The sequence below is a fragment of the Eptatretus burgeri genome, chromosome 3 (assembly GCF_056783735.1).
Source record: "Eptatretus burgeri isolate ZD-2024b chromosome 3, Ebu_testis_v1, whole genome shotgun sequence".
Classification (NCBI taxonomy): domain Eukaryota; kingdom Metazoa; phylum Chordata; class Myxini; order Myxiniformes; family Myxinidae; genus Eptatretus; species Eptatretus burgeri.
Window position 1 is genome coordinate 135,797,226 of NC_140963.1, and position 15,711 is coordinate 135,812,936.

The window sequence follows — 15,711 nt, forward strand, 5'->3', positions numbered from 1 at the left end:
GATGAAGGCCTTGTCGGCATATCTGGGTTCAGTTGTTCCACAGAAGGACTTTTTATGACAGAGTACCCAGTCGTTGGCTAGCTTTGGAGGCCAATTTTGAAACGTGGTTTGTCCAAGAAAAACAGCTGATTGTGAGACCCAGGAATTTGAATGACTGTACTTCCTCAAGCGGATTAAGAAAGTAGATGCAGTGGGGGGTGGGTGGGCAAGGCTGGATTTTTTCAAACTTTTTTTTCTTCCTCTATCTTTTGAAACAAAGCAAAACCAAGTGATTCAAAACTGCAGTTTGTTGCTGTGTTCTCATGCACAGTTTGGAAACTGCAAAACGTTGTTTTCCCATTAACCATTTGCCTGTATTCTCCCCTTTAGGATCAAAACTGTTTATACATTTAAAACCAGTTTTAAACACAAAATGTGCTGTCGTCACTGACTTCTGTTTTTGTGTGTTTTGTTTGGCTATTTTATGATTATTTATTTATTATACATGACTGCACGTTTGTCCCTTGCCAAGTGTTGAAACATCACCATTTCACATCAAAGTTTAATGCAAGTACCAAATTTAATTCCTGTGTTTGGGCATCACATTTAATCTCAGCATTGAGGGTTTCTGTGCCTGTTTTGCATTCATTACCTCAAGTTGGAAGCCCTATGGATGAATCCCAAAATCTGTTCTGTCAATCTTTAGGCTAAAGCTGCGTTTGCACTTTGTGGATCAAGTAATTTGTTGCATCAGTGTACCTATTTGTAAAGGCCTTTTGTGCACTGGTTTTGTTGGTTGATCCACTGTAGTTTTGAATCCCTTGGGATTAAACAAACTTGTTGTGGAATCTTTTTGTTGCATGGTACCGCCGAAGACAACTGAGCACGAGTTGAGCAATATGGGCTTTGCCCAAACTCGTTGCATAAAACGACACCAAGGTATTCCACACCCATTACTTGTACCAAGTCCACCAAGAGGTGTTTTTGTGTGTGTGTGTGTGTGTGTGTGTGTGTGTGTGTGTGTGTGTGTGTGTGTGTGTGTGTGTGTGTGTGTGTGTGTGTGTGTGTGTGTGTGTGTGTGTGTGTGTGTGTGTGTGTGTGTGGGTGTGTGTGTGTGTGTGTGTGTCTTTTTTTTTTTTTTTTTTTTTTTCAATTATGTTGAGTAGTCAATCATTCCAAATGGGAAACTTGCTGTTCAAGGGGAACCCAAATGCTCAGACCAAGATGCTGTCCCTCTCTACTGTTCAAAATAGAAATTAATTGCCTTTTTTGATTTCCAAATTGTATCGTCGGTACATTTGTGATAAAGCCAAAATCTTCTTCTTTTTTTTATTTTTCCCCAGATTAACCGTGACCTTACACACGTCAGAGCACCAGGTCCATATTCCATATGGTTTACATCATGCCATGATTTAACTCGAATTGCAAATCCTTTTCCATTTTCCATAAACATCCTGAGTCGATGTGTCCTTGGTGCTTGTGTGGCAATACAAACCAGTTTCATACTACACCAATAACCAAAACGTCCCAAGTTTGCCAGAAATTGAACGAGGTTTATCAAATACCAGAGCGTGGATCAGGCCTACAGAATGCTCACTTTTGAGCACTTATGAAACGGATTGCTAGATCTTTTGGTTATCCACCAGAATTGAGCGAGGATGCCATCCCCATGGTGAAGTGGACGAAACAGCCGTCACTTGTAACTGGAAGGCAATCTCTACCGTGCTGCCGGCACATGTACACTGGCAATTTTGAGCGGAGAATCGAACACCTGTTGGCATTGCCTGGCAGTGCCACAAGAGTACCTCAAAATAATTCTGTTGACAATTTCTACAAGTTGAATGAACCACCCTCTATAGTCAAGAGAAAATGTGTATATCTACTGTAACAGGATTTGGTTTCGGATGCTGAAACTTTCAGGGTTACTCCACAATATTTGGTCTCGATGTGTTATCGCGCAGTCCCGTTGGACCCGATCATTTTACCGGCTATTTACAACCAACTATATCCCGAGTGCAAGATGGCAGCTCAATTAAGGGAAGAGGATGCAACGAGCAGGTTCACATTTTGAAGAAGCACATTTATTTCCACACGTATACAGTGATGCAGTCATGCAATGAATGGGGGGAGCATGCATGCAATTATACAGCCGACAAAAACGATGCAAAGGAACTACGACCGTTTATTCTTTACACACTTATCAGTTCTACTTATCGGACTTGGCGCCACAACTTTCATACAAAGAAAAGCAAGGAAAAACCCCCTCAGACGAGGGGGTAGACTGGACTTCTCGGGGTCTTTATGACATGGAGCTATGAGGACCGAAGGAGCTCCAAGAGGCCGTGCAGGTTACCTTCACCTTGCTGGGGTGACCCGCGATGTTCCGTCCCCACGTCAGCTTGCGTAACCGCGGCTTGGCCGCGGCCTAGTGATTCGGGCCCCAGCCGGCAACGCCTGAGAGGAACGAACGGGTCTTTGCTCTTTAAGAACCCGTCCGTCCCTCAGCGATGCTTTGACTGTTCCGAAGCCCGATCACCTCAGACCGTTTGCTGGTTGGTGAGCTCTCTCCGGCTCTCCACGTCCTGCACACGAACACGCAGCTCCGCGCAGCACAGCAGGCTTGGCCATGCTCCCAGCTCGTGTCTCCTCCGCTCTCCTCAGCTTCTCCACTGACTGCAGGCTCCAGGCGTTCCAAACCCCGACACTCCACAGACTGACCGCGCTTGGCGTTCCGCTCGCCCTTTGATAGGGCCCGAGAGACGAGATCTGATCTCCGCTCTCTCACCTCTGACCCCCACTGGCTCCGCCCATCTCACTCTTAATCCGAATTCCGAGGCGAAGCCTGCGTGGCGATCGGACTTGCGCGGCGAGAAAACCCCCGCGTCTGCCTTCAGCGATGCGGACTCGCTGCGGCTGGCGCCAAGATGGCGTCGTTTCGGAAATGAAGGTGAGGCGACGTTCGTGTTGATTTATCGGGGATATGTGGTTTAGGAGAGGGTGGTTGGCGTTGTGGAGAAGGTGGTTGGTGGTTGGTCCAAAATATCGATAGTCGTAGAAAAACGGCTACCTCAAAGATCGCAGCCCAGGTGACACGAATAATGGCCATTCGACAATGGTGGGGAAATCTATCTGAACAGACTTGTCGGCATAACTGATCTCAGGACCTATATGGTGCTCTGCGAATTTCCACAGCCGTAACTATGTATATATATGTATATGTATATATATATATATATATATATATATATATATATATATATATATATATATATATATATATATATATATATATATATATATATATATATATATATATATATATATATATATATATATATATATATATATATATATATATATATATATATATATGTATATGTATATATATACACACACGTGTGTGTGTGTCTGTTATCCCACATGTCCCATTGTATTGTGCTTGTGGGGGTAGATGGAGGAATTGCATAGGGAAGTTAGGATTTAATCTAGTTGCTTGATCTGTTGATGTAAATCATGTAGAGAAACTGTGCTTAAGTGTTGTCAACACACATGGTGGTGTGGTGTTCAGGATAATTTCCCTGAGTATGTGAGTGCCTCCTGCAACTTTATCCTATGTTTTTGCATTTACAATCCAACCATGAAGGAGTTTATTTTTTTTTAACAAGCAAGCCAGGCATGCGGAGTTGGCAGAATCCCTGCCTTCCCATGGTTTTTGTGCCAGCAAGCCATGCCCGGAGGTGGATGATTGTTCGGCGTGACATCGAAGGGAGATCAGAAGTGAATGCTCAAATGTGAGGGATGTGGTCAGAGAACGGAGCGTGGAAATTGCCTGTAAGATCAGGCGTTACGTCTGGCTTTCCTTCGACTCGTGAAGAGACTGCATGATTCTCATATTCTTGCTGAGGCGAATTTGCTCGCAAACTGACTAATACTCTGGCCCTCGACTCTTGCCTGGTCGTGAGAAATGGATCTCAAAGCCATCTCTCAAAGCAGCTGAGATCAAAGATCTCAAAGCAGCTGCACGGTGGTCTCTGAGCCTTGGCATTGAATATTGTTGTGCTGGGTTCGGTGGTGAGGACAAACGCAAGATGGAGCAGTTGGGCCGTCTCCCACTGGAATTGAAGGTCGTAACTCTGGATCACTCCGAAGTCGATGGGTTGCTTCATGGACGCCAATATTTCGACCGTGCCGTTGGGGACTTTTTGTCTGATTCCAATTTACCTAATTAGCCGCACGGTCTCGCTACCAGGGAAGCCATATCCTCGGCCGGCTTTGTCCGAACAGAGTCGCTGTTACCGACTCGGATCCGGCGTAGCCCAGCGGGAATTGCCAAAGCCGTGCTGACCCAAATAACAATTTACAGCACAATCGGCCTCCCCAATTCTCAAGCTCAAACCATACTGTGTCAATGAAAGAAAACAGACAACGAACTGGAACATGTAACAGTTATTTGCAATAGGGAGGGAAACACAGAGCAGACTTAATGACTAATATAAATGCAGGCAAATGTACAATAGCAATCACTTTGCAGTTTTACTTGCAAGACTGGCCACAGACGGACACACACCCAAAAAGAAATGGAGCCGGCTGGCCTTTATTGCACCCTCGAGCTGCGGAGGATAGGCAAGCTGGGGGTCAGTCTGGTCGGGTACCTGGCCGCCTCGTGCGGTTTTACAGACTCGCACTTGTGGAGCTCGGAGTCTGTGGATGGGAACGGTGATCCCCAGCTCGAGCGCTCCAACACAACCCCATGGGTCATTCCACCTCAAATCACCCAGAAAAAAAAATTTGTAACCCGACCCCCTCAGATTTGGCGAATTTTTGCATGTATGTTGCATATGATATGTTACAACTGAAGCTGCATTTGCATTCTATGGACAATTACCTTTCCAACAACACCAAAATAATTGAGATAGGACAAGAGGTTACTGAGATATGAGGATTTGAATCTTGGTGGAAACGCGACATTAGTCAAAGGTCAAAAGTTCTCAAGGTCATAATCTCGTCAACCCCTCGTCCAATTTAGCTAAAATTTTGTATGTCAACATAGACTATCATATGTAACATACATGCAAAAAATTAGCCAAATCTGAGGGGGGTCGGGTTGCAACCCTTGGGTGAACTGAGGTAGAATGACCCCCACTACGGTGGGACACGAATGATGACCAACGACCAGGAGTGCCCAGCAGACCAGAAGCAAGGAACGACCTCCAAGGAACACATACGGATACAGCTTGCGATCCTTCTTATCCCTTCCCCGTGTGAGGTGGAGGGATCCGTCTCAGTGCTCCTCCCCCGAGAGAGGCTCTTTTGTTGTCTTCCCCAGTGTCGGGAGGGGAGACATTCTTCTATGATGGGGCGGAGTCAGAGCTGAGTATCTCACCCCTCATTAGATGGGGAGAACATTCCATCTTGCTGGGGCGGAGTCGGCTCTGAGGTGAGGGGGGTTCCGCCCACATCCGTTGTTAGAAACACCGTTATGGTGCCGTGGTGTGAAGTGAAAGCTGGGCCGGTGAAGCGCTTGTTCGCCCGCAGAGTGGGAGGAGGAGTGAAGCGAGGGTTCTGCTGGTGTGTGTAGATTTAAAGATGTAAAAAACCTGACTAAAAGAAACCCGCAGCGCACATGAAATTAACCCATTAGACATCAGGGAGAAATTGTAACTATCCACATATACTTAACGAAAACTTTGGGTCAACTATGTGTGAATGCGAATGGTTTCCAGATTCGTAACATCACCTCACGAATTGCCATGTGTATGCTTTCCACTGCGAGAGCGTTTCGGTGCCATTTTGGGCATGTCTTCACATGAAGGGTGAAGCACCTTGATTCCAAAGTTTCATGAAGACCATCTCTGGACTAAGCTAAGTGCCAGAATAAAGGGAGGATTTGCTCTTCTTTTTTTTTGGTTTCCCCCTTGTCTATCGGTCTGTGTGGAGGCACCTCAACTTTCGGCTTGATTTACTTCACGTTATTAAATTTTGAATTACCCTTGTAAATATTTATTTTGTCATTGAATCCCCACGCTTATTTTCAGTTGCTGTGTCCGTGTGTTTTTGAGGTTCGAGTATAAACCTGCTGTGCTGTGCATTTTGTGCCGCCTGCCTCTCCCGCGCACGAGATTATCTGAGGATCATGTGTTCGCCTCTGAAGGAAAACCGCTCAGCTGGCCGGTGTAAACCGCCTGTTCACCACAATTGGGTTGGGGGATTAACTTCACCGCCAGACCTGTGACACTATATTTAACATCTGCAAACCTATTCTTTTATTCCTTCACTTACCTACTCCTTTAACCATTCATATTGTTGTGGTTCGAGGAACCATATGCCTCCAAGGCAATGGCATCCACATATAGTGGTCCCAAGACAGTTATTATCCCCAGTTGCCGGGGCATGGCCCGGGAGTTCGTGCAAGGCAATTCATATTGCAGAGTTCGGTGTGGGGCGATTCATGTCATGGGGTCGGAGCGAGACGATTACACAGCTTTGGGTCATCTTGCCGGAAGTAGAGTGGAGCCACTTCTGACCATTGGGGCCAATCAGGGCGCCTGATTTGGGTGATGACACCGCTTTGGGTCATCGCCCACGCCCCACACCACTGGATCTATAAATGGATGGGTTGTGGGGCTGTGGAAGAAGTCGTCGTCCCTGTCGGCTTGTTCTGCCCGGCTTGGGATCGATAACTCTGCCTTCTTCACCCGCCCTTCTGTCGTCATCGCCTGTGACTCCGCCTCCACTTCTCCGCCCACACGTCGCTGACTCCACCCACCCACCTGGTCCGTGGGGTCCCGTCTATCACTCTGCCCACTTACTCTCGACTCCGCCTTCTCCACCCAAGTCCCTCCCTTCACACCCGTCGCGTTTCATCCTCTTGACTGACGCAAGCTGCACGAAGTGCCATGAAGCAAGAAACGGTGCGCCAGCTGTCAGGGAGGTATCGCCCAGCAGAGCATCTCCTCAAAACGTATGGTGGCGCGATTGGGCGATTGTACAAGGTATTCAGAGACTGTGGCCTCATCCCCTCCTTTTTCTCCATGTGGGTGTCCTGGTACCTGTCCTCGTAAGTTAAGATTGCAGAAGATTATTATTTTGGGTTAAGTCTGCTCTGTCTGCTTTGGTAAGTTGCTTGTATATTGCCGCACCTCTCACATTTCCTTCTATCCCTGCATTATCACAATAATACTATTCACTGTTCCACAACTTTTTTCGCCTGCTTGTAAATACATAATTATTAGAAGTGTTCCCAGCTCGTTTTCGTCTTTTTTCATTGATCCAGCATGGCCGAATCCTCACTTTGCCGGGGCTTTATTCCCAATGATCCGTTCTTTTTAACCGGTACGTCCTTTGCAGTGTCGCTCGGCTGCATCCGATCCTGAAAAGTGATCCGGTTCGGACAAGGCGTACCGAGGGCGTTTTCCCCTGTAATTAAATCGCGTGATTTAATTTGGTAACCAGGTTAACCCATAGACGGGAGGACCCTCGGTCACGCGGTTGAGTTATTGGCGTTCACGGTCGGTTCGTGACCCGCTGCGTCACGGAATTATCCGTATGCGACTGCCTGCAGTTCTGGTGAGTCTGGTGGAAGCCGAGATAGCTTCCCCCAGCCCGCAACAATATATTGGCTTGATCTGGTCCCTGAATGTGTCCAAGTTGGGTTTTAATACCTGAGCCTGAGGAAAATTGGATTTGTTCAGCAAATTGTTCGCTTGAACCAATAAACAGTATCGCATGATCATTCTCACTTTAATGTTTAAATGCAAAAATGGTATAGTTCGGACTAGTTGTACTCATGTACTTCTCAAGTCAACTTGAATTGCAAGGAATTGCTATTAGTTGTACTATTGTGGTTCATGTTCTGCAACAAGGATTGCCAGTAACTGAAGTGATATTTCTAACTCGAACAGCACTTGGTTGGTGGAGCACATACCTCTGTCAGGCTGAACAGTTTGTTTTGTATTCCATTGGTCGGCCACATCTGGATCTGAACCAAAATCAAATCTATTCTTGTCACACACTCGACCTGTCCAAGTTTCGGCTGAATCCGTTCATAAATATTTGAGTTTTTAGCTGCATCATTCAATGGTGAACAATCGCTTGAATTCTAAAGCTGGATCTGTATCTTCACCAAAATCCAATTTCGTCCAAATCTGTCCACAATCTTTTGATATATCCTGTTCACCAACAGACAGGTGAAAGCATCACGTCCACCCACCTTCAGTTGTGGAGGTAATTAGTCGTCTGCAGAATATTCCTCAATATTGGAGTTAAAATTATAGTTTTTTTTTCAGTTTTATAATTACAGTAAAAGTTGCCTGGGACTATTTTTGCCTGGGACAAGTTGATTGTAACCATCCCAACTTTCTAAAGCATTCACTGCATTCCATGAGAACAACCACAGTGATTGAGTAGTTTAGTTCATACACAACAGAGAGCCATGAAATTTTACAAAGCTCATGATATTTATTGTAGTTTTCTTGCAGAGAATTGACTTGTACGATGACTCTTAAGACCCACTTCCAGCAGGCCCGGTGTGTGACGCTATAAACATTTACATGGATAATATGTCGCCGCTTGTGCGTATGTTTTTAACCACCACAAACATCCCTGAGTACAACCATAAAGTTTCAACTGTCCAGTGGTTTGGTTTTGGTGTACATTCAGTACAAGACACAGGTGGCTAGCTTTGTGTGTGTGGCTATGTATTTATTTTTTGTTGATGTCTTTGTTGCTTCACTCACCAAAGGTGTATGTGAGGTTGTTTTTGTCTGTCTGAGCAGGATATATCAAAAAGTTGTGGATGGATTCAGGTGCAATTTGATGGGCAGGTTGGGTGTATGACGAGGACACGTTTATGAGATTTTGGTGAAGATCTGGATGTGAACTTTTTTGATATGCGATTCACCACCATTGGGAGATTTGGTCACAAACGATGTATAACTTTCTGCATCTCAGTTGTAGATGTATTATGACTACTTGGTGGATGAGTTGTGTCGGTGACGAGAACAAGCGATTAGATTTTGTTGTGACTCGGGTGAATGATCTGGATGCAGATCTGGCCTATCTCTGGTATACAAAACGTCAACTGTTCAGCCTGGTTGAGGTATGTGGTTTGTATAGCTATGTGCCATCCTATTTTTATTTTTTCTAGCCAAACTTCCAGGAATGAAAACTTCCTTTAATTAAAGCCTGGTTATGCTGAGAAATTTGTATCGGCTTCATTTGTAAGGAAATGATGGACAAGGCAGCTGATGCGTTGCCATACCGGCGAAATCTAAAACCTGTAACTAAAGCTCGGGTAGACGGGGGTGACTGAGTTGGCTGATGAAAGACATGAGCGAATAAGAAATTGTGGGGCCTGTCAGGTTGGTGCTCATCTTGCTTGTAGCCCAAATATTTATCTGGCCAGTCCTAATAATGTTTTGCAATTGTTTGGGTTTTTTGGTACTTCTACAATCATAGCTCAAGATCAGGGGATTCCTTTTCACATTTGTCAAACCAATTGTTGCATTTGCTGCAAGTAAATTTTTTTTCTTTTTTTCTTTGGTACAGTTGTAACTTGTAACTTGTGATCATGTGTGTTGTTCTTTTGAATCCTTAACATTATCAAAACTGCTGAGGTTACTTAATGTTTGTCAACCTCCACCATGAGTTAAGGTTCTAATCCCTTCTCCTTTTTATTTGGTCTGCTGTGTTCCAATCTGTTCCACGTCCAAGCTCCTCCACATGCCTCGACGTTTATAAAAAAAACTCGTGGCATGAGTGGATGAATGACCTTTGCCATTGTCAATGACAAAACTTATTTTCTTTATCACTTGCCGTACATCATCTGATGGAAAACACTGCTTACCAGGGATTAATAAAGTTGCACTGCACACAAAGGGCACTCTGTTGTGTGCCATTGCATCTACCTGAAGGAAATGTTTGTTTTTAATGTTTTGTACTTGAATACACATTTTGTGTGTGTTCATGTTGGAGTTAAATTTCTCATGTCAACTTTATGCCAATTGAGTCCATGTTGGGCATGCATCTATACAAAGTACATCATTGTTTTGCTGTACTCTGAAAGCTAGCTGTCGAGGATTTGTTGTGTACGAGTTGTACATTGCATTTGTTGCATAATGGTTTTATTTGAACGGTAGAAAAGGGCTTTTCAGCTCGGTTCACTTTGGGTAAACTGTGTACGAGCTTCAGCAAGTTGTGGATTTGTCATAATTGCGATGTTACACAAAACTCCGTTATTCGGCTACAATTTCCCATCCACAGTGTTGTAATGGGAAAATGCATTGCCAGAAATTCACCCTCGCCCTTGCTCAATATTTGCTTAAGTGCTTTAATGCAGGGTGAAACACTTGAGATTTGGAGGTGGTGTTGAGTTATCTACTGAGTGCTTGCCATGTTGGTTCTCCACAAGCGGGTGGTTCAGACTGAACTTGGAGAACAGATGGCTGACTGCTTGCAAAGCTTTCAGAATTTTTTTTTTTAATTTGCAAGGTGTACTGCAGTGCCGTCCTAAAAATAATACATTTTTGAACACTTATCGGACTCGTGCAACTTAAATTGGTTCCATAATGTGTTAACAATGTTCTATTGAAATGGTGCAGATTGATCGTGTTAATTTAATTGCTGTAAACCTTAAGGTTTGTTCTCCACATTGCTGAAGTATGAATGCAAACTTAAGCGAGTCAGGTTCCACAGTGCATGATTGCCATTGTGAGATGAAATGTTGCATTCCATTCTGGTCACAAGGATGCATCTACCATCAAATCAAAAATGGGCAAGCTGACGTTTAAGGCTTCCCCCCCCTCTCCTTTCCCTGTATCTACAATAAATTGAACATTTCTAAAAAAAAAAAAAATTGTAATTTCGGTCAAAGCAAAAATTGACCCCAAAAATAATAGATTGACGTTATCTATATCGATCATACGTTGTGCCCACCAAGTTTTCATGGCATTATTAATTATTCCTACAAAGGTTTTTGAACATGGTCAACAAATTTCATCCACATAATTATATCTAAAATGGCACTTGTAGAGTGCAGTCTTGTTTCTCATGCTCAATCTAAACAAAAAGTACCCTCGTTAACCAAACATGCCATTGGAATACCACTTCACTGATATCATTATTGTCCTCCATATGCCCCATGGGGAATTGATAATTAATGCAAAGTTTCAATTTTTTTAGTTGAGTGGTTTTGGAGGGGGGGGGAAAAATCCAACTTCCCCCCCCCCCCATTTAATCCAACATGGTTCATACCATATTACCTATGGTGTCGAGTTATTCATGAAATATTCTCCACAGGGAGTCCATGTTTAAAGTTTTGCACAGAGAGCCATTTTTAAAGCAAAAATGTATGGACCGAGACACCCAGAGGTGTGTGCTCTGCACATGCACGTTTCAATAGTTTTGCATCCCCTTTGGGTCGATACTATTAATGATTTGCATCTCTGTTTAAGGCATCTAAATTTACATCTCTGCCAACACTTATTCCGGTTGGCACAGATGGAAGTAAACTACTCTGTTCACTCTACCGTATGACATCACAGGTAGCGTTTCAAGCCCAACTGATTGTTCTCTGACCCTCCTGTCCTTTCAAATGCTCTCCTGCATCTTTCATGCTCCAGCCATGAGTTTTGAAATTCAGGTTTATTTGGGATTAGGGTTGAATCAGACTGGCATTATCTCCAATCCTGTTGGGGTTTTCTGCACGTGTATGTTGAATCGGCAGCTGCTCCTTCCACTTCATTAAAACTGTTTTTTCAGACACCTGTTCGCGCCCCCTCCCCCCACTCAATCCTCCACCCTTCCAAAGCCACCTCCTCTGTCCCTCACTGTGTACCTCAAACATCTGAGTCCTTCGCTGCAACCTGATATGTCTCAATCCAGGTCGCTGCTTGGCAGAATCCTTCCTGCTGCAGCATGTCTGACTCCTTGGTTCCTTCCTGGTTATTGTCCGATTTTTGAGAGGCTGGAACCCCGCCCTGGCGGTGGAGTTGCACTTTACATCAATAACTCAATTTCTCACTGCCCTCGTACTGATATTCCACCTCCAAACTCCCAGGAATATCTTTCCCTGTGCCTTACCCTCTGCGCTGTACCGTCCTAACATTGACTCGATCTACATCTCTTGGACAACATGGACCAACTTTTAACCACCAATCCCAACTCTTCCTCCTATGTGGTGGTTTCAATTATCACCATGCAGATTGATTGCATGTTGGTACTTCTCACCAGCCATGGCACTTCAGCAAGGACTTCTGTGCCTCCATGGGACTGACTTGATCTGTCAACTGTCCAATATGTATTCCCCCCTCCCCCTCCCCATGGCAAATCTTCCCAACAATAGTCTCTTACTGTTCCCCATCTCCCATTGATTTGTGATCATATGCTTGTGAAAGTCAACATGTCTGGCTATTCTGATGGCTGTTTCAGAAAGATGAAGACTTGCATTCAATGTTCCTGCTAGTTCTTGTGCAGATTGGCATGACTTCAAGCAGCTATCTCACTTTTGGATTGGTCACCAATATCTACTGCCCTGGATGTCAAGCAAATGCACTCATGAAACTTGTATGGTGGTGTATCACCTACTATTGATCTCAAAATGTTGTTTTAAATTTTAGTAGAAGGGTGGTTCCATGGCTGAACTACTTGGTTTGTTGACCTTTATAAACTTTTTTTTTTCTTTTGTTGAACCTCAAAGTTGTCAGATTTCAAAATGGACCACAATGGAAACTTTTTAATAGACTGTTGCGGTGTATTTTGGATTGCTTACGTGGGTTGTTGCTGCATCCTTTGTGATGGCAAAGATGGTACTGCTTTATAATTGGGTACATTGCATTATCTGTAAAATAGCCAAATTATTTTTTAAATTGAAACTGTCTTCCATTCAGTTTTTTGCAATGTGTGCCTTCAGGCCGATACCATTTTTCAGTCGTTTGGGCTTGTCTGAGTTCCGCTTTTGAAGATTCCTCACTGTGTGCTTAAAATAGCTTCAGATTACAGCTTGAAAGCATTTTTTTTCCCAGGGAAGTCATTGTCTCCTTTGCTTTCCCTTTTATTTGGCCATTTTAGGAATTTTCTTTTCTTTGTCTTTTTTTGGGGGGTGGGGGGGGGAGTCTGTCTGCACTGGGTTTTTTTTGTTTTTTTTTGGTTTAGTTGTCATGCTTTGTTTTGTGCAATAATTGTGCTTTGAACGGTCACACTTGTCTAAATTACCAGTCGTTTCACTTTGTGTTTTGTCTGTGTGCCCTACAGCAGGGGAAAGATGATGTTGCTAACAGTACCAAGAAAGGAAGAAAGGACAAGAAGAAGAAGGATATGGATGAACTCAAGAAGGAGGTCTCCATGGTGAGACCAAAACAAACATTTACATTTTGGCAAACTTGTGTCCTGACACCAGGTGGTTTATTTATTTCTTTTCAAGATTGAGTCTTGTGGGAGGGAACTTTCTATTCAAATATTGTTACATTAGATGTTTGTTTTTATTTTTTATTTTATTTATTTTTCTTAATTTTTCGATTGCTTGTAAACCTCCTTGATATTTGAGTTTTGACATGTCTGTAGTTAAATTTGTACAAGTGCAAGTCTTCATGATGTACTAGTCCACCTTTTTGGAGAATGTGAATGTTAAACTCAAATGTAAGCTGTTCCTTGTTTTGTTGCATTTCCCTTGGGCTCGGTTGCCAACCAGAAAGATGCTGGAATTGTGTAAATTTTCTTGATTGAATCCAAAACACTTTCACTTAATGTTATTTTGGGGATATGATTGTTCATGTGCATGTTGATAAAATCTGTTGCAAGTATTATACCAATCTTGCACTTCCAAACAAATTTTTATTTTATTTTTTTCTTGATCTCGGGATAGCCTTTGTGCATTTTTTTCAGATCCGCAGAAGCTTCTCTTTTCCTCTAACCTTTGTAGATCTGCTGCAGTTTTTCATTCTCGGCTAACTTTGACCCATCACTTTTAGATTCAAAATTAAAAATCCATGTCTCAGAATATTGAGGGGTTTTAAAAATGTATTTTATTTTATTTTTTGCTTGTTTTTGTAATCCACCCTTTAAAGTGAACCTGCACTTTCCTGCTTCTGATTGTATTTAGTGACCTTTGAATCCACTGCATACCTGCAATGTAAGATATAATCCTAAAGAATGTAGTTTGTTCTCAGAAGATTGTTTCCATAATTTTTTTTTTAATATATTTAATCCCTACCACCTAAATGTCACTAAAGATGGTCCTCAGTACCTGATGTGTATAATTCATTTCAGGTAGAACTTGTTTTTGCTTGACCTTTCCAGGTGCTGAAATCTTGCTGTGCTGCTTTTCCTGAATGACCAGCTTTGAGCATTGAATCTGGAATGCTTCTGATTCGTGGAATTGTGGACAAATTTGTCTTGCTCTTTCCCAATATTTTAACGTGCTCTTTGCTGTAACTGCTTCTTGCCTCTTCCCTTCCCTGCTATTCTGCTGACGATTTCGCCTTGTGCCCACTGTTCGCACAACTGCTGCTTCCTTCCTGCTGTGGTGTTGGCTCCTCCTGTCTTTTCCCCCTTTCTCTCCCCTTCTGACCCAAATCTTGCTCCACCTTGCCTTATACCCTTTTCCATCTTTTGCTCCTGCCGACACAATCGTCAGACTGAGCACAAGTTGTCAGTCGAGGACCTGTGTCGGAAACATGGCACAGATCTAGTACAGGTGTGTATCCCTCTGTTTGCCATAATGTACCATTCTAATCCATCATCCCTCTCCTGGGTTTGTCCCCATTCCCACCCATCCCCCATTCCATATGCAAAGGATGATCACAAGATCTCTTTGGAGGAGTTGCAAAGGAAGTACAGTACAGATATGACCCGTGTGAGTAAGATTCAAGCATAACAGTCTGCTGTTTTGCTGACGTTTTGTATTTTTACTTTTCTTAATCATCATGCCACATCACTCACATCCCCCCTTAATCATGTGAATTTGCTTTTAAAATGTTTTGCTGTTGAAACTTACAATGTGCAGAGAAATGGATGGTTGCTGCTATTGTTTTGAATGCAATGCTTTCCTGTTGCTGTTTTGCATTGTTGAGGATTTTTTTTTTTCTATTATATGCAGCTAGTAGAAGCATGTGGTATAACGACTATGTTCCAAGAAAGAAAGGCTTTTTTGTGCTGTTTGAAAGAGCTCAAAAATTGGAGGTTACGTATTTTTGAAGAAAAAAAAAATAGCAATTGAGGCAGCAGTCTGTTACCTTTACATCACCCAGGTTCATTTTATTTACGGTTGAAAAATTCCCCATCGGTTTGGATTTATTTAAATTGACTATCTCGACAAGGAGCATTTCCATGTTTCACATCGAGTCAGCATTAACCTATTATTTACAGTAAAATTTCCTCCAACATGGCTTCCTCGATCGTGGTTTCCAATTTACATGCTGAATTGAATGCGTCAAAACCTCCCCAACATGAGGGTGTTTCGCATTTATGTGATCTTCGCTGGTGTTTTCCCAAATATTTATTTCTTATTCCTTGTTATTGCACTTTACTTAACCCTTGTCCACTCAAAGGAGATCTTTGGCTAAATACAAGGCTAAAAAGACCCCCATCCCCCTTGTGTGGACGAAGGTTAATTAAGATTGAATTTATACAGATACGAGTCGCCACTTGCCGTCATCTCGATCACAGTTCGAATTTAGATTCTGGATTAAATGCGACAACGGCTGGTGTTTTCCCAAAGATTTTCTTTTTTTCCTTGTT

The 15,711-nt window shown here is 43.1% G+C and overlaps 1 protein-coding gene across 4 annotated transcripts in view; it reads left to right on the plus strand.

Moving 5' to 3' along the window:
* Positions 1-15,711, plus strand: part of ATP1A3 (ATPase Na+/K+ transporting subunit alpha 3) — a 229,455-nt gene that overhangs the window by 175,040 nt on the left and 38,704 nt on the right. For 2 of the 4 annotated variants that reach the window (XM_085875715.1, XM_085875717.1), the window contains exons 2-3: positions 13,228-13,320; positions 14,609-14,668. In XM_085875715.1, the coding sequence (XP_085731841.1) occupies positions 13,228-13,320; positions 14,609-14,668 (153 nt within the window). Of the gene's footprint in view, positions 1-13,227; positions 13,321-14,608; positions 14,669-14,767; positions 14,828-15,711 lie in introns of all 4 variants that reach the window. The other 2 variants (XM_085875714.1, XM_085875716.1) reach the window with 1 other exon arrangement.